The 11,475-nt window shown below is 42.4% G+C and overlaps 1 protein-coding gene across 3 annotated transcripts in view; it reads left to right on the top strand.

The window, feature by feature from the left end:
* ARVCF (ARVCF delta catenin family member) overlaps positions 1-7,907 on the top strand; it is a 137,732-nt gene extending 129,825 nt beyond the window's left edge. For 2 of the 3 annotated variants that reach the window (XM_041410211.1, XM_041410210.1), the window contains one exon: positions 2,739-7,907. In XM_041410211.1, the coding sequence (XP_041266145.1) occupies positions 2,739-2,744 (6 nt within the window). In that variant the 3' untranslated portion in view covers positions 2,745-7,907. Of the gene's footprint in view, positions 1-1,255; positions 1,370-2,738 lie in introns of all 3 variants that reach the window. The other variant, XM_041410212.1, reaches the window with a different exon arrangement.
* Positions 7,908-11,475: the final 3,568 nt, after the last annotated feature.

Below are 11,475 nucleotides of genomic sequence, written 5' to 3' on the forward strand. Positions count from 1 at the left end.
CACTTCTCTACCTTTTCAGAGTAAAAAGTCTGTTAATGCTGTGGCCACCAGTTCTCCTTGGCCTTGACACAAGCTTGGGTTTTCCCTGGGGGAAGTAATTTCGAGAAGGAAAATGAGGGTTCATTGAAATAAGAGTCAGCGGTAGGAGACACTGTTGCTGGTCTGCAGAAGGCTGTCCTTAATAACCTTCAGCACATCGTTGATAATACCAGAAAATCCAGGTGATTCATGTTGAGGGGAAACAGTTAAACTTCAGTGAGGTGAAAGGCAAACCCACCATCATTGAACAGGGAAATAAAAGAAATGGGATTTGGAGAAAAATACTTCCATAGATGGTAAACCAGGAAGACTGCACCAGCTTGTCTGTTTTAACTTGCCTAGTCAGGCATTCCTGCTGTGTTCTGCCTTTTCAAGAAGGTACACCCAGCAGAGTGGCTTCAGTCTGCCTGGACATTTTAAAGCTGATTACTGAAGTCCTACAGTGTGTCCCTCTCCTCCAATTGGCAAGAGATGGTCCTGCTTGAGCCAGTATCAGTCAAATAAACTTCCTAGTTCCCTCATTACAGTTCAAGTACATTTTTGCAAGGATGCAGCAGGAATGGATGCAGTAAGTTATGTAAGAATCTTGATCAATAGGAGCTTGGCAAAAAAATGTCTTTTAAAGGAAAATAGGATAAGGTAGGAAAATTAACAAGTACTTGTTATTTTTTCTACTCAAAATTCATTAAAGTGGTCCAATGCAACCCTCAAAATCACTTCAAGCAGCTCCAACCCCAGTGTATGACCAAAGTGAAGCACAACCAGAGTTAAGCAAGTGGCTGCTTTGCTTTTACGAGAAAAAGGGAAAAAACATTTCACTTCAACAGTGTGTGACCCATAGCCTGTGCTGCCTCTTGGTTCTGAGCACCTGGGGGTAGCCTGAATCCAGGCTATTGTACACAGCAACGGTGTGCACAGCCCTGCCCTCACCTGGGCAGAGCTGAGCAGCTGCTGCTCTTCCTCTCTGCTGCCAAACAGAAATGTGGCTGTGGGGGTTGTAGCTCATGAGCTGTGTGAAAGCTCAAGGGAGGCTGGGAATCCAGGGAAGTGTGGCCTTTTGGCTGTTGCAGATGCTTTTTTCAGTATTGTGCCTTTGCTGATCTTGTTTCTTTCTCTACCACTAATTTTCCCTTGTGCTACTTTAAGCTGACTTGTTTGGTGGTTTTGTTTGATTAATCCGCTCTGTTTTGCTTTAACTCCTCACCCTGTGCTGCAGAATGACACAAATAGGAAAAACATTAACAGGAGTAACAGGGCTTCGGTGAATCTGGTGGATGCCCGTGACATTAAACCCCAGCCTGTTGACTCTTGGGTCTAATTTGCATGCATGGTAGGTCCTTTTAATGGTAATTGGGTCTAGTGAATAACTTTCTCTTGTGCATGATTTGTATAGCTGTGGGATCTCTTCAAATCTAACTGCTAACTTACAGATAGATGAAAGTGTATTTGGAAGAAAAAAAAAGTGGTGTTTATACTATTCAGTGTATCTTTAATGAAACGCAACCAAACACCACTGTGTGATTAAAAATAACCTGTCAAATAACCAGACAGAAAATTAATATTGTGAATGATTAGTTGTCAGCTGAAATGTGAAATATTTCTGCTGTTAGGCCATGGGAATGAATTTGAGTAGTGTGTTCCTGCTTCCAACCATTTTTCTCCCTCAATGCTCATTATAAGGATTAGCCTGAGACTTAAGAAAAAAACATATCCTTGACTATTTTTGGATGTCCCCTAAGGTTCCCACGAATTACAGCAGGAAAGCTGCTGACTGTACACGAGTTACTTTGCAAGGAGAGATTATACTGGTTACACAATAAACAGTGACCCACAACTCCCACTTTTCTTTTTTTTTTCTTTTTTTTTTTTGTTGTGTGTCACTAAAGAAAGGTGCCTTTTTGTTGTGTTCTAGTTGTCTGCCTTTGCCATGTGCCAAGTTCCTCAGTAATGTCACCGGCCTTCCTTCACTCCTGCCACTGCTAATCTGTGTCCTGCTGTCTTGCTTGAGTTACCCTGGTGATACCTTCTGGCACTCTGTCAGAGGATGCTGTGTTTGGAACAGCAGGTGTTCTGCCCCTGGCTATGACTAAAGGAAAATTTCAGTGACTGTCACGAAGGCACTGAGCAACTTTCCCATCAGAGTGGGCAAGAGACTTTAAAGGCCCAAATTCCAAACCATGAACTGTTATCCACCCCCATAATTGTACATGGAAATCCCTTTCATTAGTGGGAGAGAAAATTCCTGTATGTTTTTGGGTGGTGCTGGATAGTCTTTCCCCTCCTTCCTTTCAGTCTAGTAGAAATGCAAGGTGTTAGCAGATGGTTTCTGTTTCTGGTTGGAAGCACCTGCCTAGAGGAGGCTTTTTCAGCATTTTGAGGTGCTGTCACAGAGCAGGTCCTGGCACCACTGGCCTCCGACAGCTGCTCAGCGCTGCCTTATCAGCCATGGTGGCTCAGGCACATCAATGTGCCTGTGGTGCCTCCTTCACTCCTGCACTCTGCTCTGAGGTGAAGCCCTACAAGGGGGTTCTGACTTTGAAAAACTTAAGTCTGTGCTCCTTTTCTCCCAGACATGCCCTTCAAGGAGCCCATGTGTTGGCATAGGTTGGCATTTCCAGTCACTGTCCTACCACAGGTGATGGAGATCACCAACGCCATGCTAATGACTGCTATTAATCAGTTCTGACTTTATTTTGCAGGGTTAAAGTCCAACCACATTTTTTTTAATTGAGGGGGGAGAAACAAACATTGAATCGACCCAGAGATCTCATCAGTCACCACTGCCATTCAGACTGGGAGGGCTGCAGGTCCCAGGAGGGCGTGGGGAGCGAACCCACCCGAGTGCCATCGCCCGGAGCACGATGCCTTACAGCGAGACACTCTGCTGCTTAACTCCCTGACATTCCCACCAGAAACAGCCACCGCCTCCCCCTCCCTCCCTCCCACTCCTGCAAGAAGAAGAGCAAGAAAAGAGAATCCAAGCTTCCATGTAGCTGGCTGCGTTCTTAGGTGACTCTTACATGTGGATGGTGCCAAGTTGGAGAAGCGCACATCATGCGGCAGCTTCACAGCCAGAGAGGAACTGCGGGGTATTTGAAATGATACCGTAGGTGTAGCCTTGAGGAGAATAGCACTTTTCTGGTTTGGGGTTCATTGCTTTGGGTTTTGTTTTGGGGGATTTCTTTTGAACTGTGACTCTTAATGTTTTTGAAGGCTTTCTGAAAAATGTTTAGGTTTTCTTTATTATTCCCACAGAAGGTGCAGAACTGTTGAGTGGGTATATTGGATTTCAATGAAGGGAGAAAATGCAGAAAAAAAACTATTAAATGCTAGTTAAATGAACTGGAGAGTGGATGACAAAATTGATGCAGCTGTATAATCTGCTTTTAGAGTAAGCTATATCAATCACAGTGCTATATTATCATTATAATCTGGTGTACAATACTTCTGCCTTTTGAATTCTGTAATGTCTCTGTTTTTATTTCTGCATATTGAAAAGCAGTTTATGGAAGGTTTCAGTGTCCCTGGTTCAGAAATATGTGCTGGGAAATGGAGTTGGCTGGCTTTTTACTTTCATGTTCTCAAAGATTGCAATAAGGAGCTTCTACATGTTAAATGTATCATTGTTGCATTGATGATGATGAACTACTTTTGCCATAGCTGTTAAGACATTGAAGTTAATAGGAGCTTTTTTGTAGGATGTCTCATTTTGAACACCTATAAATTTGAGATGGGTTTGTCACTTATATTTGATAGTAAATTTTTCAGTGTTGGATCCATGTTTTCTTTGGGCTAAAGATCCTGATGAAAAATGCCACAAAGGGAACTGGTTTGGCATTTTAAAATCATTGTCATGGTTTCTGTGTTCCTTTGCTTTTGAGATTGCATATTTCACGTGGCGTGAAAATCACCTGTGTGCAGCAGCTCTCCTCCAGGATGCCAAGGCCTGCCTTCTGTAGGGGCATGTTTACCTCAAGAAAACGTACTCTGCAAATGTGGTATCTGGAAATGCCGGGAACAAAATTATTTCAGATCACTGATTTTCTCCAGGCATTGGTCAAGGGAGGGCAGCAGATGAGAACAGAAAGCAGATGTCTCAGTATCAGCATTGAGAGGACTTTTGCTGATTTTACTTGGTTGCCACTGTTCTTTGATTGCCACATTTAGTTTTAAACAAGCTCCTAGAAACGGTGTGACTGGAAAGCACATCCTTGAGTCTAGCAAACATCATTTTCGGTTTTCAGTGCCTGCCATTCCTTTTGTAACTAAAAAGGGGAAGTATCCAACAATCTCATCTCCCCCAAAATATTACTGTAATAGTAACCATTGCATTTTTTTGTATAAAAAAATTTTAAAAACTTGAAAAAAAAAAGCAAGTACCAAGAGCTTTGTATCTTCTTGAGTATATTAAGAATTTGACATGAATACATATATATAAATAAATAAAGAAGTCTATATATCTATATATATATATTGTTGTGCAGAGAATAGGTTAACAAAACCATGTAAAGTAGTTTGCAGGAGAGGGAAGCATTTGTTGATTCAGGGAAAAAGACTGATGCCAGAAGCTGTCAGTGATTTGGATGATACGTGTGCTGCTTCGCACCCTCCCTATTTGACCCTCATCTTCCACATACGTTGCAGTGTCACTTCTGGATCCTGGGAAGGTGAAGTTGCTTGGAGCAAATCAATATAACAAAGATTTGTTTTTTCACCTGCATGAGAGTCCTATTGGGCCAAAGATGCTCAGCGGATCAAGGGAAGCAAAGAGAGGCACCTGTGACTATCTGTGTCGGGGCACTGTCTCTCTGTGTAGACATGAGGTGTGGCAATGAAACCAGATACATCGTCTGACTGTATATTATATCAATGGTGCTCTTTTCATACTTGTTCTGCCAATACGCGGAGACCCTTTTAACCAAGCTACACAGAAGAGTTTTATATCACTTTTGGTTATGTACTTGGTGTATTCTTTTTGTATATGAAAGGATTTTTTTAAAAACGTTCAGTAATTAGCAATGGAACCTGCTTTGTAGCTGACTAGAACAGTGTAAGAGAAGGGCCGTGCTGTCAGTCTGTCCCTGATCTACTTCAAACCATATATTTACCAAAGGAGTCTGAGAAAAAGTTCACTTAAAATAAAGACCTGACTGTTGAAAGGAGTCTCTGCTAAGACTTTGTGATTTAGTTATTGTGCAGATATTTCAAGGCCAGCAAGAAGTTAACAGAGAAAACCACAGGAAGGGGCAAGTGAAGTGACTGGGGCCAGTTATGATCATGACTTCCTAGATATCCCATGGCTCTTACTGGGACACTACAGGGACACTCAGAGTCTGGGTTTGGAGTCTACATTCATCTGTGTCATTAATGGGCTAAAAACACTAAGGATATTTGAGAAGCAGATTCAGACCCCATCTCACTTCTCCCAAAAGTCTTTTTTTGTATTTACACTGCACCCTGAACTGTCCCTGTCAAGTTAGATGGCACTGGCTGCCCAGGTCATCGTAGCAAACTGTTCTTTGTTTTCCTGGGGGTGTTACAGCAGCCAGCAGAGTTGTGAGCTGACAACATGGTTTATTGCTGCAGAAAATCAGAGGATGGTATGTCAAGAAGTTGATGGGCCAAGGCTTCCCCTGGGAATCACACTTCAAACCCCTACCCTTCCCATGCCTTACATTGACAACTAATTCCCAAGTATGTAGCAATAACCCATCCCCCTCAACATTACTGTAGGGTTTTTTCTTCTCAACAAACTGTTATTTGGATGCTGAGGAAAGAAAACAGATCGGGGGATGACTTGCACGTGAGACTATCACCTTGTATTCTCAGCCCACCTGCTGAGGTCCAAAGCAGGGTGCCTTGAACCAGGTCTGGTGATTTAATGTCCTTTTTGTCTATGGCCAGGGGCTCACTGGTGGGATGTGTGCCCACCCCTGCCCTCACCTCTCCCCTTGTTGGCACAAGTGTGACTGGCTGTTTGAGCTGTTCTGGAATGTGGGTGTATGAACCCGTCATTGTTGTATTTTGGCAGCAGGGACTGTATGTAAAGAAGGGAAAGTGGCAGTGTGTGTTGACTAATGCTGCAGTATGGTCTAGAGTCTCCTGCTAAAAGGCAGGCAGTGCTCTTTAGGGCTCAGGTATGTGACCTCCTCTTTTACTGTTTACTCCACTGTGAAAACAGGAGGGAATATGCCTGCAAGGGGCTGGGATAGAAGAGATTTCTACCTGCAGAAATTGTAGTGGGAGGGATGGTTGTGGAAGGAAGTGAGGGTGTTGCAAGACTCCTGAAAAAGAGGAGGAAATTTGATGGCCCTGTCAGGGCTGAGATAACATGGGGGAGAGGAAGACTTCTGACAGCATGTGATTACTGTAGAACCTTCTTCCCAGGAAGGTGGCTCACATATCTCCCAGGCGTTTTCACTGAGCTGTGCAAGTTGAAAGAACACTGTGTGCCAGCTCCCCTGGAGAAGCATCAAGTAAGTGTGAGAGCAGTTGTGCTTTACAGCTTCCCAGGTCAGTCAGCAGGTCTGCAGAATCCAAGGAGGAGAGCAAAAAGGCAAGGCTGTAAGACGTTTTGGTTCTGTTGTGGATTTAAGTAGCAATATAGCCATACATACAACTCAAGGTGTGTTGTCAGCTTGAAATGCTCCCTAGGGAACAGCTTGGGCAGCCATAGGTCCCAGTCTTCAGTGTCTTCTGTTCTGGCATAACTGCTGCCTATCCCAGATGTGTTCTCACATGCTCAGACCTTCTGGTTCTCACTTCTATCAGGAAAGCAAATCTGGTCTCTGTTGCCAAGATGCCCCTGGGGACCAGGAACTGACTTGCTGTCAGGGACACATGATGAAAGCCAGGGGTGGCATGTCTGTTACAGCAGTTTCCTAAGCGTGTGCCAGCTCTGAGGAGAAGTTTCAATAATGCTTTCCAGCAGGAAAGCCTTATGCTAGGCAAAGCAGTTGTCACTCCTAGAGCAGTTCCATGAGCCTGAAGGTAATGAGTTACCTTCTGTTACCTGCCTTAAGGTTGAGCATAGGCTCAGCTACCTGTGAGGGAGGTGCACATGTCAAACCCTCGAGTAAGCAAAGCTTCAGAAGCCAAATGGGCACACAGGATTGGTTATAGCCTCATCTGCTGAGCGACTGCTGGCTCAGTGAAACCTACAGTGTGCCAATATCTTCAGCCAGCAGGTTTGTGCTGTTGGGGTGGAGTTTTTGAAAGTGTTTATATAGGTGTAGTTTCTTGCAAAATTTCCTTATGATGCCCCTAAAATCTGGTGTTTCCTTATCTTTGACAGAGAAAATCTCTGATTTACTGATACAGTAACTAACCTAGTGCATTTAAGGGGAAGATATTATGAGCCTTTGTTTTAAGTTTGACATCAGGGTAGGATGATCTGAAGTCCAAGGTGAGGAGGAAGATAGTGCAGATACTACAAGGCCTGCCAATCTGGTTCTTACTGTTCAGAAAAAACAAAATAACTAGACTAAGAAGCTTACTGGTAATTAGTAGCTAATGTGTTTGTAACTATCATGTGCCTTAAAATTTTCATGGTAGGAGAATTTAAAAAAATCAACAATGTGTTTTCTGTAATAACTGCTCAACATTCTCTCTGTAGATTAGACTGGTGGGATTTTGCATTGTATTTACACTGTACTATAAACTGAAACACTTAGAGTGGTTTGATTTTACAAGTATGGAGAGGGAAAAAAGGTGGATTATGCTTTTCATAGAACAAATATTACCGTGACAGAATGTATTATTACTATGATAGGATCTTTCCATAATGCAGACAAGTAGAATGCTTGTTAGAAACCAGGTATGTAGGATAACAGTTTGGTGTGTTTTCAATAAACCATGCCTGGAAAGAATACATGTGCCATTGGTTATCTTTTTGTTACATCAGGTATCTCAAATATTCTTTGGCTTTTGCAGCAGCAGTTTTCTGTGGCAGGGGATTATTCAACCCCAGTTCAGGTCAATGCTCTGTGTTAGTAAAAGGTCAGTGGTAATGAGAGGCAATTGAAATACCTTATAAATGAGTAAAGCTGAACATTTTTGACTCATTGCCATATGCTGGAGTTCTAGCACAACCCTGGACTGCAGATCATGGTTTTTTTTTTTTTTTTAAATATACAAGCATATTTCTGTGGGAAAGATATCTGCATCACTGTTCAAGGGCCAGCATGTCTGTGAGCACAGAACTTGCTGACAGCATTTCCATTTGGAAAGTTACTAACATTTCTCAAGTCATAAAATCTATGTAACTTTACAAAGATTGCACATTTCTGAAACGTGTGTAAGAAAACTAAATTGTAGCAATGTATGAGGTTTGGTTGACATGAGAAATTGTTGCTTTGAGGATATGCCAAATAATTTACATTTGGTACTGTGGAATGGAAGAAAATCCTGATAATGAAGAGTCACCCATGTATTGAAGGTAACAGCCAGTTACCAACAGATACTCATTGTCTTGAAGCCTGCCTCATCTGTGTTTGTGAGATCAGTGACTGGCACACCTAAACACACCATATTCACCACCATGTCTTCATGAAGCCTGACAAAACTTAATAAATCTCCACAGAATGTTCTGTGAGGTCTTAGGGAATGGAGGTCAGGTTTTCTGAGTGAAAGGTTGATGAATCATTGCCAGTAACAGTTTGCCATATGAGAATTCCTGACTGTACCATTCACAGCACTGTAAGGTTTCATTTACATGCAAATGTTTGCAAACAGAGCTTGGAAGGTCATCTCCGGCTTACCTGCCCTCCTTATTTCAGATGTTTTAAATGCATCCCCAGGTGTTTTGTAAAATCATCTCTGGATCTGTTCTTGCAGCTGGAGGATACAGTTTCACAAGTGCTGTGATAAGATGGGGGCTCCTGGACTTAGCATCCTGCAGCTTGGTGTCGTCATTGTTCCACCGCAGTGAGGAATCTTATTTTCCCTTTGTGGGTGCACTAATATGGCAATGAATAGCAGATGCTGTAGGTAAGGTACTGAGCTAAAACAAATACTTTGTTTTTAAAACTGACATTTTATAGCTGTCAAAATGATTTAATTTCCAGCTTATCACAGGTTGGGCAAACAGAAGTGTTAATTCCTGCAGGTGAAAGGTTAATCTGGTAACAGTGGTCAAGAAATACCAGCCCTCATCTGTTCAGGTTTCAGCAGTGTCTTGGGGTAATACTGTGTCCTCAAGGGTCTCTTCCCCAGTGTTTTTCTTTGACGGTCTCTGAAGCACAGCAGTGGCAAGATCTTGTTGTGGTACAAGCTGATGAGGGATCTTTTGAAACAGGAAGGTGCTTTATAATGTCATTAACTGAGCTGTAGAGACAGAGGCAAAGACTGAAACTCTGGTACTCTGTTCAACATGTGTGTGTGCACAGCAATCATAGCTGTTACTTGTAAGGTACCTTGTAACTGATTCCTGATTTATTGCTCAGCCAGGTAAGGACACATCACTGCCCTGCTGGTGTCACCTTGGATGGGAGAGTTGGGATCTTAGTGGTCTCTCTCTTCTTGTTGCTCTTGTAGGGGTTTCTGTATGTTCCCTTCACTGCATTTAGTGTTTGACTCATTACTCAGAATTCTCCAGTGGGCTTTTCACTTCCTCATGCCAGTGGGAGGAGGCAGTGGCTCCTGTACCCTGCTCTGTACTCAGACAAGTAAATTCTGATGGAAGGATTGCTTCCATGGATGCTGTTATGCAAAAGTCAGTAGTGCTACGTTTGATTACATCTTAAATCCTCCTTCTTTCTTGTACAAAAATTGATTCAATATTTTGAAAGATGGTATCGTGTCCCTTTGAGGTAACAGAGACTCTGGCAGAAACCAGATGTCACTCTCATGTACTGCCTGAATCACTAAGACGGCCTGGACAGAAACTGTCATCTGCAGGATAGGTGTAAATTACCAGTATTTGGTGCTTTTATGTGTTTCAGATGTGAGCTGTGAGAATTTGCAGAGATCTATGTATGTTGTTTTAGGGAAGTTCTTCCCCTTGGCAGCTTTTTGTCATGGTGCACTCTCATGGGCACTCCTTAAACACATGCTCCACATGCACCATTCCATACACAGTTTTTGCAAGCATAGGTTGTGTCCTCTAACTGTAATAGGCTGATGTTGCAGTAACACTCAGTAGGTTTTTAAAATATGTTTGAATTAGAAGATCCACTGCCTGCCTGTTCCTTCTCCCAGAATTCAAAGTGTGACTTTATTTTGAAAAGTGCCTCCTTTCCCTGGGAGATTTCACATTTATGTGTCAGTGACTCCAGATCATATTTGCTCAACTGACCAAAAGCCTTTTTTCTAATTGTCAGTCATGCAAACTGAGTCAGGCTTTTTTCTTTTCATCCCTTGCCACCAATAATTAAGAACATTTCAAAAATGTAGTGAAGTGGAAAAATTTTTCTTACATATGGAATTCTGCAGATATTCTGTTAGAACACACATTGTGTTTATTTTTACAATTTGCCATGTAGAAGATGCTTTCTAATGAATTAAAATACTTTTTTATACTAAAAGGTGGCTGTTACATTTGCCATATGTATTACAAATACATTATTCACTACTTCATCTTTTGAAATATCCACTGAACAGGTTCCCACCTTTCCTAATCTTCTTGACAGTCTCTTGAACAGTAATTTTGGCTATTATTCTGATCCACTCTTGGAAAATGCAGAAGACTCTACCTGTTTACTCTTATTCATCCTTCTGAGACTGGTTTGCTCATCAGCCTGGGGGATGTGCCCTGCTGTGGCAGGAGTGTCTGTTGGGTGCAAAGGTGTTCAGGGCTAAACACAAGCGAGGATTCTTTGGAGTCAAGGCTTTAGATGTACAGACAATTTTTCTGGTCCACCATAGGTATCCAGATTTTCCAGTTTTCCCTAGAAACTTGTATATGCCAATAAATGTACTTGAAGATTATTTTGCTTGCAAATTTTGCAAAAATTGTTTCCAACCACCTGAAGGACTTTGGTCCAATGACTTGGAGTTGCGCTGAATACCAAGAGGATGTGCTGCTGAGCAATGTTACAGAACTAATCACCGACTTACAGTACAAGATGGAGGTGTTAGAACTCAGTGTTGGCTCTACACAGAACAGCACAGCAGAGTCACCTGAGGCTGCTTCTGCATAATCTAACCCAGTACAGGAACTCTTGTGTCTTTCATTATATATGACAGCATTACCTTGTCAGGAAAACTCTGATAGTGTTGCCTTCTCCTGTCCCTTTGAAATGCACACTTTACAAACTGGCTGGGTCACCATGGCTTGCTTGGTCCATTTCTAAACTGACTCTTAGCCTGTTCTAGTTTTCTTTTGATGATCCTCTCTTCCTTACTAGTGTCCCAGAGGTGGATTTTCTGCAGCATACAGGCCAGAGCAGGGACCACTGCAGTAAGGTGGGCTATACAAGGAAGAAACTCATAACAGGC

This window comes from Onychostruthus taczanowskii, unplaced genomic scaffold (assembly GCF_017590055.1).
Source record: "Onychostruthus taczanowskii isolate IOZ18803 unplaced genomic scaffold, ASM1759005v1 scaffold32, whole genome shotgun sequence".
NCBI lineage: Eukaryota > Metazoa > Chordata > Aves > Passeriformes > Passeridae > Onychostruthus > Onychostruthus taczanowskii.